This window comes from Elephas maximus, chromosome 6 (assembly GCF_024166365.1).
Source record: "Elephas maximus indicus isolate mEleMax1 chromosome 6, mEleMax1 primary haplotype, whole genome shotgun sequence".
Classification (NCBI taxonomy): domain Eukaryota; kingdom Metazoa; phylum Chordata; class Mammalia; order Proboscidea; family Elephantidae; genus Elephas; species Elephas maximus.
The window spans coordinates 70,906,119-70,924,624 of NC_064824.1; the positions used below are offsets into that span (position 1 = coordinate 70,906,119).

Here is an 18,506-nt window from a genome sequence, read left to right on the forward strand (position 1 = left end):
GGACCTTCTATTGTCATCCCTGTCAGTACAACTGGTGGTGGTAGCTGGGTACCATCTGGTTGCACTGGACTCAGTCTGGTGGAGGCCGTGGTAGACGTGGTCCATTAGTTCTTTGGACTAATCTTTCCCTTGTGTCTTTAGTTTTCTTCATTCTCCCTTGCTCCCAAAGGGGTGAGACCAGTGGAATATCTTGATGGCCGCTCATAAGCTTTTAAGACCCCAGACCTGTTCATGTTATTTTGATTAACTTTTAGAGACTACTGTCATGCAAATAAGAAGCTCTAGTGGCACAGTGGTTAAAGCACTCAGCTGCTAACCAAAAGATTGGCAGTTTGAACCCACAAGCAGCCCTGTGGGAGAAGGATATGGCAATCTGCTTCCATAAAGGTAACAGCTTTGGAAACCCTATGGGGAAGTTCTACTTTGTCCTATAGGGTCGCTATGAATCAAAATCCACTTGACAGCAGTGGGTTTGGTTTTTTGTACCTTGGAAATATCTGTTTACAAATTATATTTATTCAACTTCTCTGGTAAAACAGAACCTACTTCAGAAATACTCTTACCTCATGTCTCTATGTAGCTGTCAGAGAAGCCTCTCCCAAGTTGTTAGACACTCTTTCTGCCTTGGGCACTCTTTGTCTTCCCCTGTGAAACTTAGAAATCCCAGCAAGGGAACCTGCCCACAGACCACTTCACCACCCAAAGATGTCTCAAGCTGGCTCATGTATTCATGAAGATTTCCACTAGGCAGCACAAATCCCATCAATGGCTTAATCCTTCCAGTGCTCCTGATGATATTTGACCCTGTCCTCGGTCTTTTACCTTAGCCTACCCAGGGCACGGACTTCTTAGATCCCGGCATCTAAACTCCTGTACTCAGCAACCTACCTCTCTTGGGTGCCTGTAAACTTCTAGTAGCACCTGAAGTCCTCTAACTTCCAGGAGGAGGAGAGAGAATCATCAGCACAAAGCTGATTCCTGTGAGGTGGAGGTCAGACATACCTCCACTCTCCAGCCTTTTTACCAGTTCTGACACCAGCTGTCCTCCCCATGGCCCTCTCTACATCTCTGCTGGATTCGATAATTTGTTGCAGTGGCCACACAGAACTCGCAGACCATACTTACGGTTAAGTGGTTTATTAACGAAGTAACAAGGTATAGCTAGCGATCAGGAGCAACAGGCTACAACTCAGGATCAGGATCAGGATTAGGAAGCATGGGCAAAGTCTGGGAGGTTTCCCTGAAATGGAGAGCACATCCTTCCCTTCATTGCAGGACAGCTCTCTCAGGTCCTCTCGGCTGTGCGAGCAAGCAGGCCCTTCTCTCTACTGTGCATGCCCCGCCCCCGCCCCGCCCCACCGCCTGTGCAGGCCTCCTGTCAGTCCTCTCAGGGCAGGTTTCGTCTTGGCTGTGCATGCCCCCTCTCAGCTGTACAGGCCTCTTCTAGGCCCCTTCAGGACAGGCCGTGCACACCCCGCTCAGCTGCAGGTTTCTCTGCCTTTGGACTCCATGCTATCCGGGTCTCTACTGCTAACTGACCCAACTCATGGCCAATGTAGCGGGTTTAATCAGCTCTCTTCATTGCATTTCTAGCAGCAGGTTTCTGCCATCACCACTGATTCTGCCACAGGGTCCCTTCTGGGTCTTTTGCCATGGACTTTGCCACAGGGCCCCTTTTGGGCTGGTTGCCACCAGCTCTGCTGCAGGGCCTCTTCCAGGTCTCTTGCTATCTTCAGTGTTACAGCCCGTGACCTGTGTTATAGTTCTTTTAGCAGGTCCCTTGCTTCTGCTTCTTCTGTCTTCTCACCTCTCTTGCCTTTTCTCTTTTCTTTCTTCTTTTCTACTGAAACCTCTGTGGGCTTGGCTACATATATGAGCAAACTTCTTGTCAATTTCAAGGCATGGACTTCCCAGCAGGGCCACCAACTGACCAATTCTCTTCGTGGACCATAGTCACTTCATTTGCGTAGTCTATGGTTACTTCGTTTGCATAGGCTGTAGTATATTGGGAAACCCTGGTGGCGTAGTGGTTAAGTGCTACGCTGCTAAACAAACAGCCGGCAGTTTGAATCCGCCAGGCGCTCCTTGGAAACTCTATGGGGCAGTTCTACTCTGTCCTATAGGGTCGCTGTGAGTCGGAATCGACTCGACGGCACTGGGTTTGGTTTGGTTTTTGGGTAGTATATTGACCAATCCCTGTACGGTGTATAAAATAATCACTGGGCAGGCTGCAGTCCAGGGCCAAGCAAAAAGTGTCAAACCATCAAGTTGTTTACAGCTTACCCAGGAAATGTCAGTCAACCAGGACAAAAGTAACAAACCCTCTGGGTAGAAAACTAGGGCAAAGGTAACTCCTCAGGGTTTAGGGGAAAATCTCTCAAGCTATTTTTTCCAAAGAACAAAGACAAAGGCCACATAAAGGAACTCATTTCACCACAGTGCCTCTTTAACTTAAGTGGGCCAAAAGTCAGAGTTTTTACACTCCCACGTTAGAATGATTAATACTGTGGGTGTATTTTTTCTCATTAGTATTTTAATAGATTTAGAGGTGAGCATTGGAGCAAGTTATAACCAATTAATAATAACTTAAAAACAATGACTAGACTTATAAACCTCACTATAAGAGGTTTATAAGTCTAGTCTCTGTGTGTGTGTGTGTGTATGTGCTACATATAGAGAGAGAAAGAGACGAAAGATAAGCAAGGGCCTACTTTCCTAGCAGATTTTATGGGTGAGGGGCCTTTTAGGCATGGTATTTGTAAATGCTAGAAATATATATGGTTTTTTAATTAATCTTCACATCAAAAAAGTATAGTTTTTTCCAGTCAATATGAAAAAAGAATTTCTGATGACTGTTGGCAGAATAGAAGTAGATGCTGCAAAATAGAGGATGGGATGGTTTATTAGTTCCTTAAACAACTTTGTAACAGATGCTTATTTGAAGTGCTAATATTTACCTAATACAAAAAAAAAAAAAAACCATAAAAACACCTTTCTTCAAACCCTCTCTCTGCCGCCTAATTGGCTGTCTGATCTTGGGCAAGTTAAAGTATCTAAAAGTTGGAGATAATAGCCCCTGCCTTAAGTGAGTTAACGTAGGTGAAGAACTTACTACAAAATCCTGGGATAGAGCAAGGTGCCGTTCTTTTTCATTGTTACTTTGAGAAAGTTGCCTTTAGTGGAATGCTGTCAGTTGCAATGCCTGCAAAGCTGTCATTTTATCACAAGAGGGCAGCACGAGATTAGAAAAAGAAGACGTGTACTTGTTTGAAACCCTGGAAGTTTAACATATTGTTCAGCCATTTCATGGGATCCTCCTAGGAATCAGGGCTGCACTTGGCCTTGGTCGTCATTGAATTCCATTTCTGATCTTTGTCTGTGACATTCTCTGGTAAACTTTAGTCCACTTTTGGAAAAAGATCTATTAGTTATACCCCTAATGTATTGTAAAAATAGTATAGTAGTATGCTATTTTTAAGTATTAATAGCAGCTATATATATATTTGTATTTTAAAAATTATATATATATATTTTACTTATATGTACTTTTTTTACTTTATATTAATGTAAAATAACATGCCATTTATTTACCATCTCCTCTTTATCTCTACAATACAGATGTTTTTAAGCATTGCAGTTCTGTTTATAAAATTTGAAGGATAAGCATTCTTCTCTGTGATGTGGCTCTCTCTATCTTTCTGTCTTCGTCTGTCTGCTTCTTCCATTCACTCTCATTTCACCTCATTATTTTCAGTCATCACCACCATCCGGAAACATTATCTGAGCATATTTATTGAGCCCATAGCATATGAACGGTGCCAAGTCTCCAGCGGCTGTTTATAATCTCTTACCACTTGTCTGTGCTCAGGACATGCTGCTAGTTAGGAACCGATGGGGAATCTATTTAGCATCCTGCATGTGTCCTGAATTTAGTTTTGTTGCTGTGTAATTCTTTGTTTGGGTGGATGCAAGACTGAGCCACTGTGCAGGACAGACTGACTGTCTGTTGCCATGGGGCTGGCCGCCCCGATTGGGTTATCAGAATGTGAGTGCTTGCCCTTTCTCTTCCACCCTTCCTGAGGCCAACTTGCTTGATCTTGTTAAGCTCTTTCTAACCCTCTGATTCTAGGGAAGTACTCTAAAAGCAACAGACCTTCTCGTTGCTGCTTCTTAGAAAAATATTTCATTTATAAGTATTTTGCCTTCCTGCTCGGCAATAAATCCTTTGACAGCACATATGGTCTAATGTCTTGACAAGTTCGGAAGTTAGGTTCCATTAAACTTTATTATTTAAAAAAGACTTGGAGCACTCAATAAATTCCAGTACTAAATTCAAGCTCATGTTATAAACCTAGGTGCTACAAAACTTATTGCCAAGCATTGCCTACAGGCCTAATATAAAATTGTAAAAATATTTGCTTTGAGAGAATTTATGTTTCTAGGTCTAAACAGGAAACTCTGGTGGCGTAGTGGTTAAGTGCTACGGCTGCTAACCAAATGGTCGGCAGTTCAAATCCTCCAGGCGCTCCTTGGAAACTCTGTGGGGCAGTTCTACTGTGTCCTATAGGGTTGCTATGAGTCGGAATCGACTCAACAGCACTGGGTTTTTTGGTTAGGTCTAAACACTTATAGACCAATTTGGCACTTGATGTTAACCCAACCTGTGCCCAAAACAATAAATTTGCTGAGACAACTCTCTTTTGAGCCATTAATATGGAAATGAGTTAAATATGCATAATAACAAGATCCTTGAATTTACAGGACAATTAAAAAAAATCTTTATGTGTTGTTGTTAGGTGCCACTGAATTGATTCCAACTCACAGTGACTGCATGTGACGGAGTATAACTGCCCCATAGGTTTTCTAGGCTGTAATCTTTATGGGAGCAGATTGCCACACCTTTCTCCCACAGAGCCTCTGGGTGGATTCGAACCGTCAGCCTTTCAGACAGCAGCAAAGTGCTTAAACATTGCTGCCACCAGGGCTCCTTAATCGTGATGTACTTGCCACATAATTCTTAGAAATCCATCTTATTGATTGTTAGTTATTTTAAATTTTGTCAGAATGTCTGGAATTTGTGAAAGCTGGATTTCAGCTGATCTTATAGACTTACTTGCAAGGCGCATGTTTCATAGTGTGGATGATAATCTTCATTATCGGTGGCACGTGACCATTGGCTTTCTTAACACCATTCCCATTTTCATGCTCTAGGTACATTTATAATGAAACAAACAAACAAAATGCCTCATACGAGACAGTGCCTGCTTTAAGAAAACCCGGTATACCACAATTCAGAAGTACCAAGCAGATAAATTAAGGAGTGATTAGTTATAGTACAAAAGGATTCTTTGATTTACAGCAGGATTCGTCAGAAGGGTTCCTTTGAATACAAGCTCCCCCTGAGAGCTGAAGTGTTTTGCAGATCATTCAAACCACTTGACATCCAGACTGAGGGACAGAGAAACTTGGAATTTAGGTTCGAAAAGCAATTGTTAATTAAGGATTAACACATGAATATAGAGATTCTCTGTTATTTAAATTATGGAAAAACAATTTGCTTTCTAGAAACGTGGAAAACATACAGTTTGATTAGTAGGACTAAATCAGAAATAATAATTTCCATTATTTATAGAGCACCTATTATGTACCAGGAACTCTACAAGGCTCTCTATACATTATTTTATTAATATTTAATTCTGCTAAGAATCTGATCAGAAAGATTACGCCCATTTCACAAATGGAGATACTGATTCTCTGGGGAGCATTTTGTCCAAAGCCACACAGCTAGTAATTGGCAGAGATGAGCTTGGAATCTAGGTCGTCCAAGGCCCGTGCTTTTTTCACTCTGTTACCTCCACAGCAATGGTGCAATTTTCCCCACTAAGCGTTGAATGTTCTGGTTCTGGGTGCCTCCTTGTTGTGCCCTTTGCCTTGATGTTCACTGCCTTCCATCAGGGATGGTTTTGTTGACATTTCAGATGACCATATTAGGGGTACGTAGGCTGGTAATTAGACTGATGCGATTCTAACTCTTCACTTACTAGTCATGGTCTAGTTAGGTACTCGGCCTGTAAAACAGTGATAATAATACTGATACTACAAGATTGCTGTCATACTACCATCAGTAAGAATACCCACAATTTCTTAAGTATTTATTTTGAGTCAGGCACAATGCAAAGCAGTTTAAATATGTTATCTCATTTAATCGTTGTGAGTAATAAGTGAGGCATCAAGGCATAGCTCTCCACTCACACGTGGAGACCCACGTACATGCCGCTGCATGTTAGGGTATGTACTGCTAAGGGTAGGTGGATAATTTAAGGACGTCTGTGTTTTAGAGGGTGGGAGAAGAGTCATCACGTGGATTGATAAATGAGAGCTGGTGGGATCAGACTGGAGGAAGAAATGACAGGATGTGTCAGTGAGGTGCCACAGGTGGTTATTTCTGAGAGCTCATCACCCCTAGTTATATAGAACAACTGGCCTTGGTAAGCCTATATGCTTCACGAACACCATGCAGTCTTCCCACGTGTCACCCAAGGGATACCATGCTTAAGCAGAAAGCTACAAGCTGGCCTCAATCCCTGTTACAGCAGTTTCTGGGAACGCTCGTTTCACCCAGTCCCTCTCTAGAGGTCTCAGCGTAATTTAGGGCCCAGAGCCGTGTTTGGCTAACCTACCCTCTTATTTTGGGTTTCCCCAGAAGAAGTCCCGGAGATAAGCATTTGGGTGCAAGTGGTTTTTGGCGATGGTAGGAGGCACGATAGGGGAGGAAGGAAGGAAAGGCAATAGAAGTATGTTAATGAGAGGTTTCCACTGTGGGCGACTGGGCGTAGTCCTTCAGGGGACCTTCTAAGAAACTGTGGGGTGAGGAAGCTGGTGTATTTATCCTTCAACTCTCATGCCTCTTTGGTGGAGGTTGCGCGTTAACTGCCCAGCACTCTGCCCTCAGGCTGAGTGATCTCCTCCTAGAGGTAGGAAGCTGTTGGTGTGAATAGGAACTGTCCAGAAAGCTACAAACTACTTCTGGGGTGGTTGAGGGAACCCAGCAGGGCACCAGCAGAGCCTGCTAAATCCACCTTCATATACTGAAGATGTTTAGGTTTTTAAATCTTTGTTTTAACCGCATTTGAAAGTCCTCAAAAACAGTTGCCATCTTACTGCAAAACAGGACATTCTATTATTGTTGATGTTTCGTAATCCTGGACTTGGCGCTGATTGCTTTCTTCAGTCTCTGTGTCACCGTAAACATTTTCCTTTAGGTGGCCTCTCTGAACATTTATCTGCAGATGTGCATAAAATGAAAATGTTTTTCTGAATAATAATAATTAAAAAAAAAACATTGCCATTGAGTTGATTCTGACTCATAGCGACCCTAGAGGACAGAGTAGAACTGTCCCATAGGGTTTCCAAGGAGCAGCTGTTGGATTTGAACTGCCGACCTTTTGGTTAGCAGCTGAACTCTTAACCACTGTGCCACCAGGGCTCCATTCTTCTGAATAAAAAACCAAAGACCAAACCAGTTGCCGTTGAGTCAATTCTGACTCATAGTGACCCTATGGGACAAAGTAGAACTGCCCCATAGGGTTCCCAACGAGAGTCTGGTAGACTCAAACTGCCAGCGTTTTTTGGTTAACAACCGAGCTCTTAACCACTGCACCACCAGGGCACAGTCCTTATTAAATAAGCATGGGGACATGAGCAGACCTCTACAGTATGCGTAAGCTCAGAACAAATTGTAATGTTATATTTGGATGTGGACGTTTTCAGCAACAGACAACGCATTTGGCATAACAACAGGTTTCAGATTTGGAGTTCTGACCTGTAAGGATCTGGTTAGACGTTAGTACAGACCAAAATAAGAGTGCTTCTACCACACTGGACTCACATTTATCCTGCCTTTCAGTGTACACACTGAGCAGCATATAGCGATTCTACTAAATCAGAGGACATTTGAATATAAATTTCCTTATTTGATAAATTTTTTCCAAATGTATTGCAAGGCCCTGCCTGGGATACAAGTGTAAATAAGGCCTAGCACCAATGAACTATAAGGAGCCCTTGTGGCACAAAGGGTTAAATGCTCAGCTGCTAACTGAAAGGGTGGCAGTTTGAACCCACCCAGCCGCTCCACCGGAGAAAAGACCTGACTATCTGCTTCTGTAAAAGATTACAGCCTGGAAAACCCTATGGGGCAGTTCTGCTCTATCATACAGGCTTGCTGTGTGTCATAAGGAGCCCTGGTGGCACAGTGGTTAAGAGCTTGGCTGCTAGCCAAGAAGTCTGCAGTTCAAATCCACCAGCACTCCTTGGAAACCCTATGGGGCAGTTCTACTCTGTCCTCTAGGGTGGCTGTAAGTTGGAATCAATTCGGTGGCACACAACAACAACATGGGTCATGACTGACTCAATGGCACCCAATAACAGCACCACCACCCACAGACTGTAAAGATAGTGATTAGTCCTTAGAGTAAATAAGTTTTTTTTTTTTTTTTCTTACGTCCTTATACTTCCCTGTGCCCAGTTTTCCCAGTGACCCCATCCCTCCCGAATCCATTCAGGTCTCTAAAAAAATTTGTCCTAAAAATACTCTCAGTCTACCACAAGTGAAGCTTGAACTTGCGAATGATACTTTCTTCTGGTGAGGGTTTATAGTCCTAATTTCAAGACCATATCTTATATTTGTAACTCCTTCTCCTTAAGTTGGAAATCCTGGTGGCGTAGTGCTTAAGTGCAACGAGGGAATGTGTGAAGGACTGACCCTACACTCATTTCTGGTAGGTGAGTGTGGCTTCCTAGAAACAAGCGAGAGTGCCTGATTTCATGGCTGGGGTGGATACTCACTTGCACAGATGCTTCTCCTTGCAGAGGTTCTTATACTGTCAGCTATCCTGAGAAGTGCTGTTTGCAATACTAACATAACTAAATTTTGTTATGTTATGATAAGGCATGGAAACCCTGGTGGCATAGTGATTAAATGCTACGGCTGCTAACCAAAGGGTCGGCAGTTTGAATCCGCCAGGCGCTCCTTGGAAACTCTATGGTGCAGTTCTACTCTGTCCTATAGGGTCGCTATGAGTCGGAATCGACTAGACGGCACTAGGTTTGGCTTTATGATAAGGTGTATTGTTGTTGTTAGCTCTCATCCAGTTGGACTCCAACACATGGTAACCCCATTCACAATGGGCAGGACTGGGCCATTGTGACCCATAAGGTTTTCACTGGCTAATTTTTGAAAGTAGATCATCAGGCCTTTCTTCCTAGTCTTTCTTAGTTTGGAAATTCTGCTGAAACCTGTCAGTAAGGTTAAAAACTCCAGGGAAAGCCTAAGAATAATTTCAATCTTGTCTTTATTTATAAGAGCTTTTCACTAGCAAGAAGACACATGTCAGTCTCATTTTGGTGACAAGCTACATGGGGCAGGGATGGGCGATAAGGAAGGAGAAGATGGTTAATTCGTAAAATCTAAAACTAGCTAATTTGCATTATACTTAGATCATAATTCTGCAATTAACTTTAGATATTGAAGCTTCACGGATTGTGGCAGCAGTAATACTTATGGTCCATCTCTCTCAAGTTTTAAAGTAGAACTAAGCACTTGAGAGTGAAATTTAGGCAAAAGAATCCTTTCTGATAGGTTAAGATGATAAGAAAATGAAATAGGCTAGTGGAAGCCTCAAGGGAACCTATATTCTAGGGAATCTGTGACAGTTTGTGATTCATCATAATCTATCTATTTACTAAAAAAAAGAATGTGAAAATTCCTCAGAGGTGCCTAAATCCTGGAGTCTTGCTTTTTCAGTCCTGGGGATATTTTACTAACTGAACTTGTGTTTGTAGCTGCTTTCCTGGAAAATTTATTAACAGACTGTTCTTAAATTCTCCTCTGATCTTTCGTTCTTTTCTGAGATATTGATTTTATTTTCCTGAACACAATTTTATATGATAATATCGGTGTAGAAGCAATTTGCTACGGTTCAAGGAACTGTGTTCTTACGGGCATTTGTCTTAGTGGTGTGATTACAGAGTCACTAACTTGATCTTAATAATGTTTGCCTATTATTGTGTGTGAGATGCATGAAAGGAAAACTCCGTGCTTTCTAGCTCCGAGGATTACCCTTGTGTATCTCCCTTAGTTTATTTGCCATGAGACTGTAGCTAATATCTTGCAAAATTAATGTCCAGGTGATTTTGAGTGACTTTTTGCATTATTTGAAACTAGTTAGGATTAAATCCAAATGTTAACACCAATGTTGCATGCAGAAAGGAAATTACTTTTTTCGTACACCTAAGAAACTTTTTAATAATTGGCTGATGCGTTTTATAAATTGGCCAAACTGTACTTCATGGAGTACTGTTTTTACCCTGTTGTGGCTGCAGGAGGCAGCATGATACAAACAGCTTGGAAACTGTAGTCAGATAGCCATGGTTAGAATCTGGCTGGACTACTTTCTAACGGTGTGAACTGAGCCTGTGTGAATCAAACACTCTGACCCTCAGTTTCCTCATCTTTCCAAGGCAGATTGACAAGGCAGTATCTCCTGTTCCAGTTTCCTATTTAAATATTCTAACAGTACCCTCTCTTTAAAACACTGTTGGAATTCATCTTCAATGGATTTTCCCCCTTTTCATAAAGCAGATATGAGTCACATAAAAGATAGCCCTGTTCACAACAAGGCTTGTTGCTAGCAGCTTTATTCAGGATATCCCCAAATGGGAAACAACCCAAATGTCTAGCAGCAGGAGAATGGATAAGCAAATTGTGGCATATCCATACAATGGGAAACTACTCATCAATAAAAAGAATGAACTACTGATCCATGCAACAATATGGATGAATTCTGTAGACATTTTGTTGAGCAAAAGAAGCCCGACACAAAGGAGTACATATTGTCTGACTTATTTTACATGAAGTTCTAGAATGCACAAAACTCCTCTATAGCAATAGAAACTGGAACAGTGATTACCTCTGGATGGAGAGTCTTGACTGGAAAGGGGGATGAGGGCACTTTCTGGGGTGATGAAAATGTTCTCACCTATCTATTGATTTGGATGGCAATTACATGGGTGTATATGTTTGGCAAAACTTGTTGAGCTGCACAATTAAATTGTGTGTTTTAGTGTGTATAAATTATGCTTCTAGTAAGAGAAAAGACAACCTGCCCATCAGGAAAATGTTCAAATTTCTAATGACCAGTTTTTGGGATTCTCAGGATGCAGTGACTATCTGTACCCTGGGGATTGGGACAGCCTTTGGAGAGTCCATTCTGGACAATACACCACGCCATGCGACCATCGTTACCAGGGAGTGCAGCGAACTGCTCCGCATTGAGCAGAAGGACTTCAAGGCACTATGGGAGGTGAGCCCAAGGCTTCTTTGTCAATTAATGCAGTCTCAGAAGAGAAAGGGAGCTGCCACATGGATAATGGCATTACAGGCAAGCCTTAATGTGTTCCGTTCTGAGCCAGTGGATGGAATTTGATTTTCAAAACTTGTTTTTAAATTGAGTGAGTGAAAAAGCTATTTTGACACAAGACATCTTTTTTTTTTTTTTTAATTTAGTGCTTGCTCAATTTTCTGTAGTCTGACATACCTTATAATTATTTCTTGAATGACCATAGAGTGTTTTATGTAGTTTCTCCCTCCTGTTCCACAGATGTGTTCTTAACCAGGGAACAAAATACTTTGACATTTTCTTTTGCATTTTAAAAATCATCATTGACATGTTCCCTGGTAAAATGGAATGAATGGGGTTAACATCTGCTTCATTTAAATGCTTTTAAAAATGATGTGCCCTGTAATAAGGTATGGGTTACTTGCCAACTTCGAAATGCATAGGTGGCACAGCAGTGGAGGGAGACGACTGGTCGTGGTGGCTTTTGCATTTACCAGCGCCCTTTAGGGTACTGCACTCATTTACAAGAAGGATGGTGAATAAATCATCAGCTTATATGCCGTGATGACAAATAGAGCACTTACCAAGGCCCAGCTAAGCCTTGCATCTTTCACTCTCGTTCTTTTTCAGTTCTTTAAGCTTCTGATTTTAACCTATGGTTGCTCCTTGTCTTTGTCCTTGGCTCAGTGTGTTCAAGTGTTAACCCATCGAGCTGGCAGGCTTTGCCACTTGTCCCAGTGTGGCTAAGATTTTAAACTTGATCTAAAAAGAATTTTGTGTAATCAAATAGTTTCCTCCAGAGCCAAGCAAATGACAGACGCATTAAGGGAGCAAAGCCGCAGGTGAATGAGTGATACTTTGCCTTAAAAGTCATGCAAAGCCTTGGAAGGTCTTGGTGGTGAAACCTGTTACTTTTATTCTGGGCAGTAGTGAATAAATTGCGGGGTTACTTGTTTGAAACGTTTCTCTTAGAAAATATTAAAGAGCTCCAACCGCTCTGCAAAGCTCAGAGACAAAAGCCAGTTTTAGGAAGGAAAAGCTAAAGTAGGTTTGCATGAGGTATGTGCCGAGAGGTTTTCTGTCAATTAAACGGGACCAAGCTTGAGGCAAATAAGTCTTTTTTTTTTTTTTTTGGTCTTTCATTTTAAAAGGTAAACTGAAAAATCTTTTTCAAAAGGGGAATTTAGAAAACTGGCTTAAGAACAAAAATGATCCCTAACTGTGATGTGTGTCATTTTACCAGCTCTTGTCTGTCCTAACTTATTCAAATTGATGATAGAGTATGGTTTGTGGAAAATTTTTACAAAATTATTTTACTTAGCAGCCCTTAGTGCTGTGAAAGAAGTCCCTGAGAAGTTGTTATCTGTGAACATTAAAAAAACTTTCTCATTACAAATGTTTCAAACACACAGAAAATCAAAAAGAATAGTATAGTAGACATCCACATAGCCCCACTTAGTTCAGCAGCTGGTAACATAGGGCCATATTTGCCTCATCTTCACTTGTTTTTTGCTGAACCACTTTAACGTCAATGGCAGACATGACATTTCATCCTAAACATTCATTATGTATCTCCAAAAAAAAAAAGAATATCCTGTTATGTACCCACAATGCCATTATTTCACCTATAAAACTAACAATAATATCCTATTGTCACCTAATACCCAGTCTGTATTTAAAATTTTTCCAGTTGTTCCATAAATATCTTTTATAGCTGTTTTTTTCCTCCCAAGCCAGGCACCATGTATTAGAGTTGATTGTTTTATTGGAGTTAGTGCCTATCTGTCTGTCTCCATGGTATTGACTGCCAGGGCAGTTTTTACCAAATTCAAGATTTGTCTGGTTGTTTTCTCATGGCCTCTTTTTTGTACCTGTACTCCACAGTTTCCTATAAGTAGAAGTTAGGACTAAAGGCTTGTTTAGATCAAGTCAAACATTTTTGGTAAGAAAAAGTCAAAGATGATGCAGGAGGCTCATTATGTCTAGGTGATCCCTGTTAGTGATGCTCTTTTATACCTTGGTTAAATTGTATCTGAATACGAGTTAGGGCTCTTTTTCCATAGATGTTTTCCTCAAAGAAAAGTTATTAAATCGGAATATTGATTTTGAGGGCTGTCCTTGCTATCTAAAACCTTGCCACATGGCTCAGCAGGGCCAACCCCTCATCCATAATCTCACAGCATGATTTCTCACCTCATCTGCCAGTGACTTACATGAGCTGGGGGCAAGAAGTACAGAGTCGATTAGAGCTGGAAAGGATGGATAGAGTCTGACCCCTTGTTTTTATAGGTGGGGGCTGGAATCTCATACTGGGTAAGGGATTAATCAGATACTTCATTTTATTTGCCTGCTCATGAAACTAAGTGCAGAGCACAAATTAGGTACTCGATCAATGTTTTAATGGGTTAAACTGAAAATGCAATAAACTCCGTTATCTAGCAACCTGTTAATCAGAACTATATTAATGGGCCTGCTTGTGCATATATAGTACCTGATAATCCTAAGAAATTGTAAAATTTTAAACTACCTTCTGAATAAAAAAAGATTGAATTGTGTCTATCCTAGTGTTAATTTATTCTACAAATACTTGTTGAATATCATTTGTGTATCAGGTATGGAGATAGCAGTGCACAAAATTAACAAGAGTTTCTGTTTCCAGGGAGAGGGCTTCTATTCTACTTGGGAAAGGCAGAAAATTAGCAAACAAATAAATAATATAATTTCAGAGAATAATATACCATTAAGTAAATTTTGTTTCTATTCTTTGGATATTGGCAATCCATTGATAGCATATACAGTACTAATCTGCTAACAGCGTATTTGATAACCAGAACACCTCTTCCCTGCTTCTGTCAGATGATAAAGTTTATAAATCTGCCGTCCATTACACGGGTGAATGGTGTATGTTAGCAAAATTAAAATCCAAGCTCCAACTGTCAGCTGAAACCTAAGTTAGATCTGTCAGCCAAATATCAAAACAGAAGAATTATGTAGCTTCAGGATTCTGGTGGAAGCATCACTGAGCTGTGAGACGGCAGAAGGAAGGCAGCGGAAAGGTAAACTGGATAACACTTCTGTTGTCAGCCAGGCCAGAGCTCTGAGCTCAGAGTTGATCAGTAAAGATTAGATAACCTGAATCATGGGTCTAAATTTACAGTGTTCATCTCATTTGACTACTTACTTTTGAGAAATGTCATGGTGGGCTTATTTTACGACTAGTCAAAAAACAGAAACCAAACCCATTGCCATCAAGTTGATTCTGACTCACAACGATCCTATAGGACAGAGTAGAACTGCCCCGTAGGGTTTCCAAGGAGTGCCTGGTGGATTCAAACTGCTGACCTTTTGGATAGCAGCCAAGCTCTTAACCACTGCGCCACCAAGGCTTTGTCTCCTTATATGTATACCCTTGATGTCACTTAAAGGGTGCTGAAAGATTAAAACACCAGGACCAGAATTCTGGGTTACTCCTTCTGTGAGACGTGTGATCCCTAATCCCTAACAAGTAGCGCAGTCGAAACATAGCTCTTTAACAAACAGACTGAGTGATTGATCTATTTTGTTTGTTATTACACTCAGAACTTTAGTGGCAAGGCAAAGCTAGGGAATCTCCCTTCCTTTCCCTGGCCAAACCCAAGTTTCCTAGCCTCTCTATGCAGGCATGCACTCAGAGAACTAGATATGAGATTTTGAAATCCTATTCAATTCCATCCCAGATACCTATCACTTTATATTTCCAAATGGCAGCACCCAGAGTATGTGATTGTTGTCATAAATGTAATCAGAAGCATTATTCAATAGCCACTATTAATATCTCAAATAAAATAAATGCTCCCCAAGATACAGCTGAGGTAGCAGCTTGATGCTTTTTTCTTTGTACCTTGCATCTTTCCTAGCGGAAACTATCTTCTTGCCTCTTCTCTTTCCATATTTCAGTTGCCAATTCATGGTCAACTCAGAGTGAGGACACTGGGTTGTGTTATTTTAAGGTCAGGTCACATTTTCTTAGCTTAAGTGAATTACAATAAATTTACTCAGAGTTGCTCAATAATTCCTCCCTCCTTTCACACCCGTCCTGCATTAGAACTTAGTAAAATATGGTAGCTGGGGCATTAAACAGTATCATTTCTCAGAGGCCTCTCAGGAGAGAGGAAGTGTCAGACAGACAGACAGAGATTGGAGACAGTTATCTTTCTGAACTACATACAGAAGAAAATTAACTTAAAAGCCTTCCCATACTATTTTTGGTTTTTGAGACACTAATAATTTAAAGTCATTGACACTAGTGGCATTTTATACCCTCAGTAAGGAAGTTAAATGGCAAAGCAGTTAAGTATAGGCTTGGGAGTGTTAAACCAGTTATTAATATTTGATCCAAGATTATGGGTATTTATGATTGATGGTGGCTTTTGGAATAAATATAAAACTGATTTACTGTCTAATTCTGTGAATTTCCCCCGAGCACATATAGTATGAGAATATTTCACGGGTTAGAACAACAACCTAGAAATGAGAGTTTTTTGGTTTTCTTCCTGACTTTCGGTCTAATGTTACGTCTGAATTAAGCTGCCTTCAGGTTTGGGGCCTGTTTTGAGATCTTTACATGTTCTATTCCGAATACATGAAATTGCGTGAGGAGATGAATCCACTGTGTTCGAGAAGGTAGATTAGAGAGACAGTCTCCATCAAATCCACAGAAGACACCACTGAGAGGCCCTTGAGCTAGCGGTCTACTACCTGTTTACCTGTGTTTCAATTGCATGAACTTCATTCTAGCAAAAACCTTTCCTATACTGTGATCCACGCTTGAATATCTTAAAAAATAAGAATATATTTTTGTGAATAAATTCTTTGAAAATTTAAAGACAGAGATAGAACTATGGCTCCTTTAAAAATAAAAGCAGTATTTTACATTTGTAGTCTGAGCCGTATCACAATGAAAGTGCCTTCTTAGCTGTCGTTGTGACCCAGAAACCTCTTGGCACACTTGTGCGATTTTATTCTAACCAGGGCAAAACATGCTGGAGAGAATCATTGCTCAGATGCAATGGTTGCTATACTACAGTTCATTCCCGGAATATGTCTGTAGCCTCAATAAATATTGTCAACTGACCAAAAACCTATTTTGTGCTTTATGAGATATAAAACTAAATGGCTAAAATAAAAAATAAGTACAGCTTTCTGTTTTAGGAAAATAAAGCAATTTGTAAACAGGGATATTTCTAGGAGTACTGAATACTATTGAAGAAATATTTTTATGCTCTTCCTATTCTCTCATTTCTAGTTTTCTTTCTTTCTATACGAGCCTATCAGATATGTTTGCAGTTGTGAGACTGAAAACCTTTTTAGTTATTTCTGTTTCTTGCCTCTTTTGGAATATGTAGGGGGAAAATGTTCTTTTACATTAATAATCTTTCAAGCCACTATAAGAATAGGAATTATTGAAACGACAGCATGCTAATCTTTTCTCACCTGCTTTAAAAACCATATTAGAATAATAAACCTTTCGGAGGCATCTGCTCCTGCTTGAGTGGGTTTGAATGTTCTATCTGTCCCTGGCTGTCAGAGAAATTAAAGCCAAATACTTAAAACATAATATCTCAGAACATAAACATCTCAGAGGCCCTTTCAGTGGGTTTTATTACTTTATTGAGAATGTGAACAATTTCAGGTGCTTCATTTTTACATTACTGGCAGGCTTTGAAGGTAGACGGGCATTTCAGGTGAATGCTGAGAGGCCCTGGGCATTGAGGTAGGGCTACACTGCCCATTCTCAGATAGGCAACCCCAGGCCTGCTTGTTAAAGCATAGGGACCCACACCTTCATCTGAGGATTGACTGGTCTAAAAACCAAGTCAGAAGCCTACACTTACTTTTGGGAACTTTGGAGCTTGTACTGTGGGGTTACTTCCCAGGCCAGAAATTTGCATCAAAGGGCTAAGAAAAATACATCTAAAAATAAACATGAAAGCCAAGATTTCATGCCAGAACTCCAGCCACACACATCCTGTTGGCTTGTTCTCTCGCCTCTCTCCTCACAGTTTTGATTCTTTTAAACCAAGCGGAAGCCTGCTCCGATGATTTGGACCTTACATCTGCTCCAGGGTCTTGCTCTTCTGTCCTCAAGATTTTTCATTGAGCGACAAAATGATTCAAATCCAGAAAGGAAGGGTGTGAAATTATTAAGAAGCAACTAAAGTTAAGAAAAAAAAAAAAGGAAGTCTTTTCCTCTTGCCTTTGCCTGCCTGCTTTAGCTTTCCTGGAGAACCACTAGCCCCGATTTCTTTTCTGTGGACTGAGATACTGTCAAGACTAATAGACAGGAACAGGGAATTATTGGCAATGGAGGTACATGGTGCTGTCCAGACAAAAGATAGATAGTCACTGGATGCGTGAGAACTCTGGGACACGGAAAGCGAAGGACGCATGCTCTACCAGGTCAGAGTGGATCTTGTTATTCTTTAGTAAGGGGCAAGGGGAGAGGGGAAATGATCACATGTCACAGATTGCATTTTGGTTTGAGGAATTATACTCAAAAACATCCCTGGCTTTTCTAATTGTGTTCCACCAGACCTAACTCTGTACCACGGCACTGAAATAATTGGATTTCATCTTTGTCTGTGGTGTGTGTGTATGTGTGCATGGGAGGGGGTTGGCTCATCTTTTTCTGATGGTGACAGATATGTTTGTTTAGCCCGAAGATCTAGAATATGTTTCTAGCTGATCAATAGAGTTGTTCATAACTGGGCAGAGTTACATTTCTCACATTAATATTAACGTAGATGTGTTTTTCTAATGGCGTACTGAATGGTGTATACTAAAAACGAGTTTTGGGCAAGGAACCAGATTGAAGATGATTGTATTCTACCCTTTGGAGCCCAGTAGGTATCTTGCCTGCTCAGATTATATGAAGTCCTTAGTGTTTATGGGAATTTCTTTTACATTATTTATAACCTGAAGCCCTACCATTTCCCCATGCTGTGATCTCACTATTTCTCAGAAGATGATCAGGGGGTCTAAAAAGATCAAGGCTTGGCTGACAGGTGTCAGGAATGCCCAGATGCTGAGCAGTAGGCCTGTTAGTGGGGTGCTGTAACTGGTAGCTATTTC

At 40.8% G+C, this 18,506-nt stretch overlaps 1 protein-coding gene across 12 annotated transcripts in view; it reads left to right on the forward strand.

Moving 5' to 3' along the window:
* RAPGEF4 (Rap guanine nucleotide exchange factor 4) overlaps nt 1-18,506 on the forward strand; it is a 348,490-nt gene that overhangs the window by 65,244 nt on the left and 264,740 nt on the right. For 9 of the 12 annotated variants that reach the window (XR_007517849.1, XM_049887456.1, XM_049887457.1 and 6 more), the window contains one exon: nt 11,214-11,360. The exons of 1 other annotated variant lie outside the window; for it this stretch is intronic. Coding sequence is in view for 10 of the 11 variants with exons in the window: in XM_049887456.1 (XP_049743413.1) it covers nt 11,214-11,360 (147 nt within the window). In the remaining variant the exon portion in view is untranslated. Of the gene's footprint in view, nt 1-11,213; nt 17,835-18,506 lie in introns of those variants that run through there. 2 more of the 12 variants (XM_049887448.1, XM_049887451.1) reach the window with 1 other exon arrangement.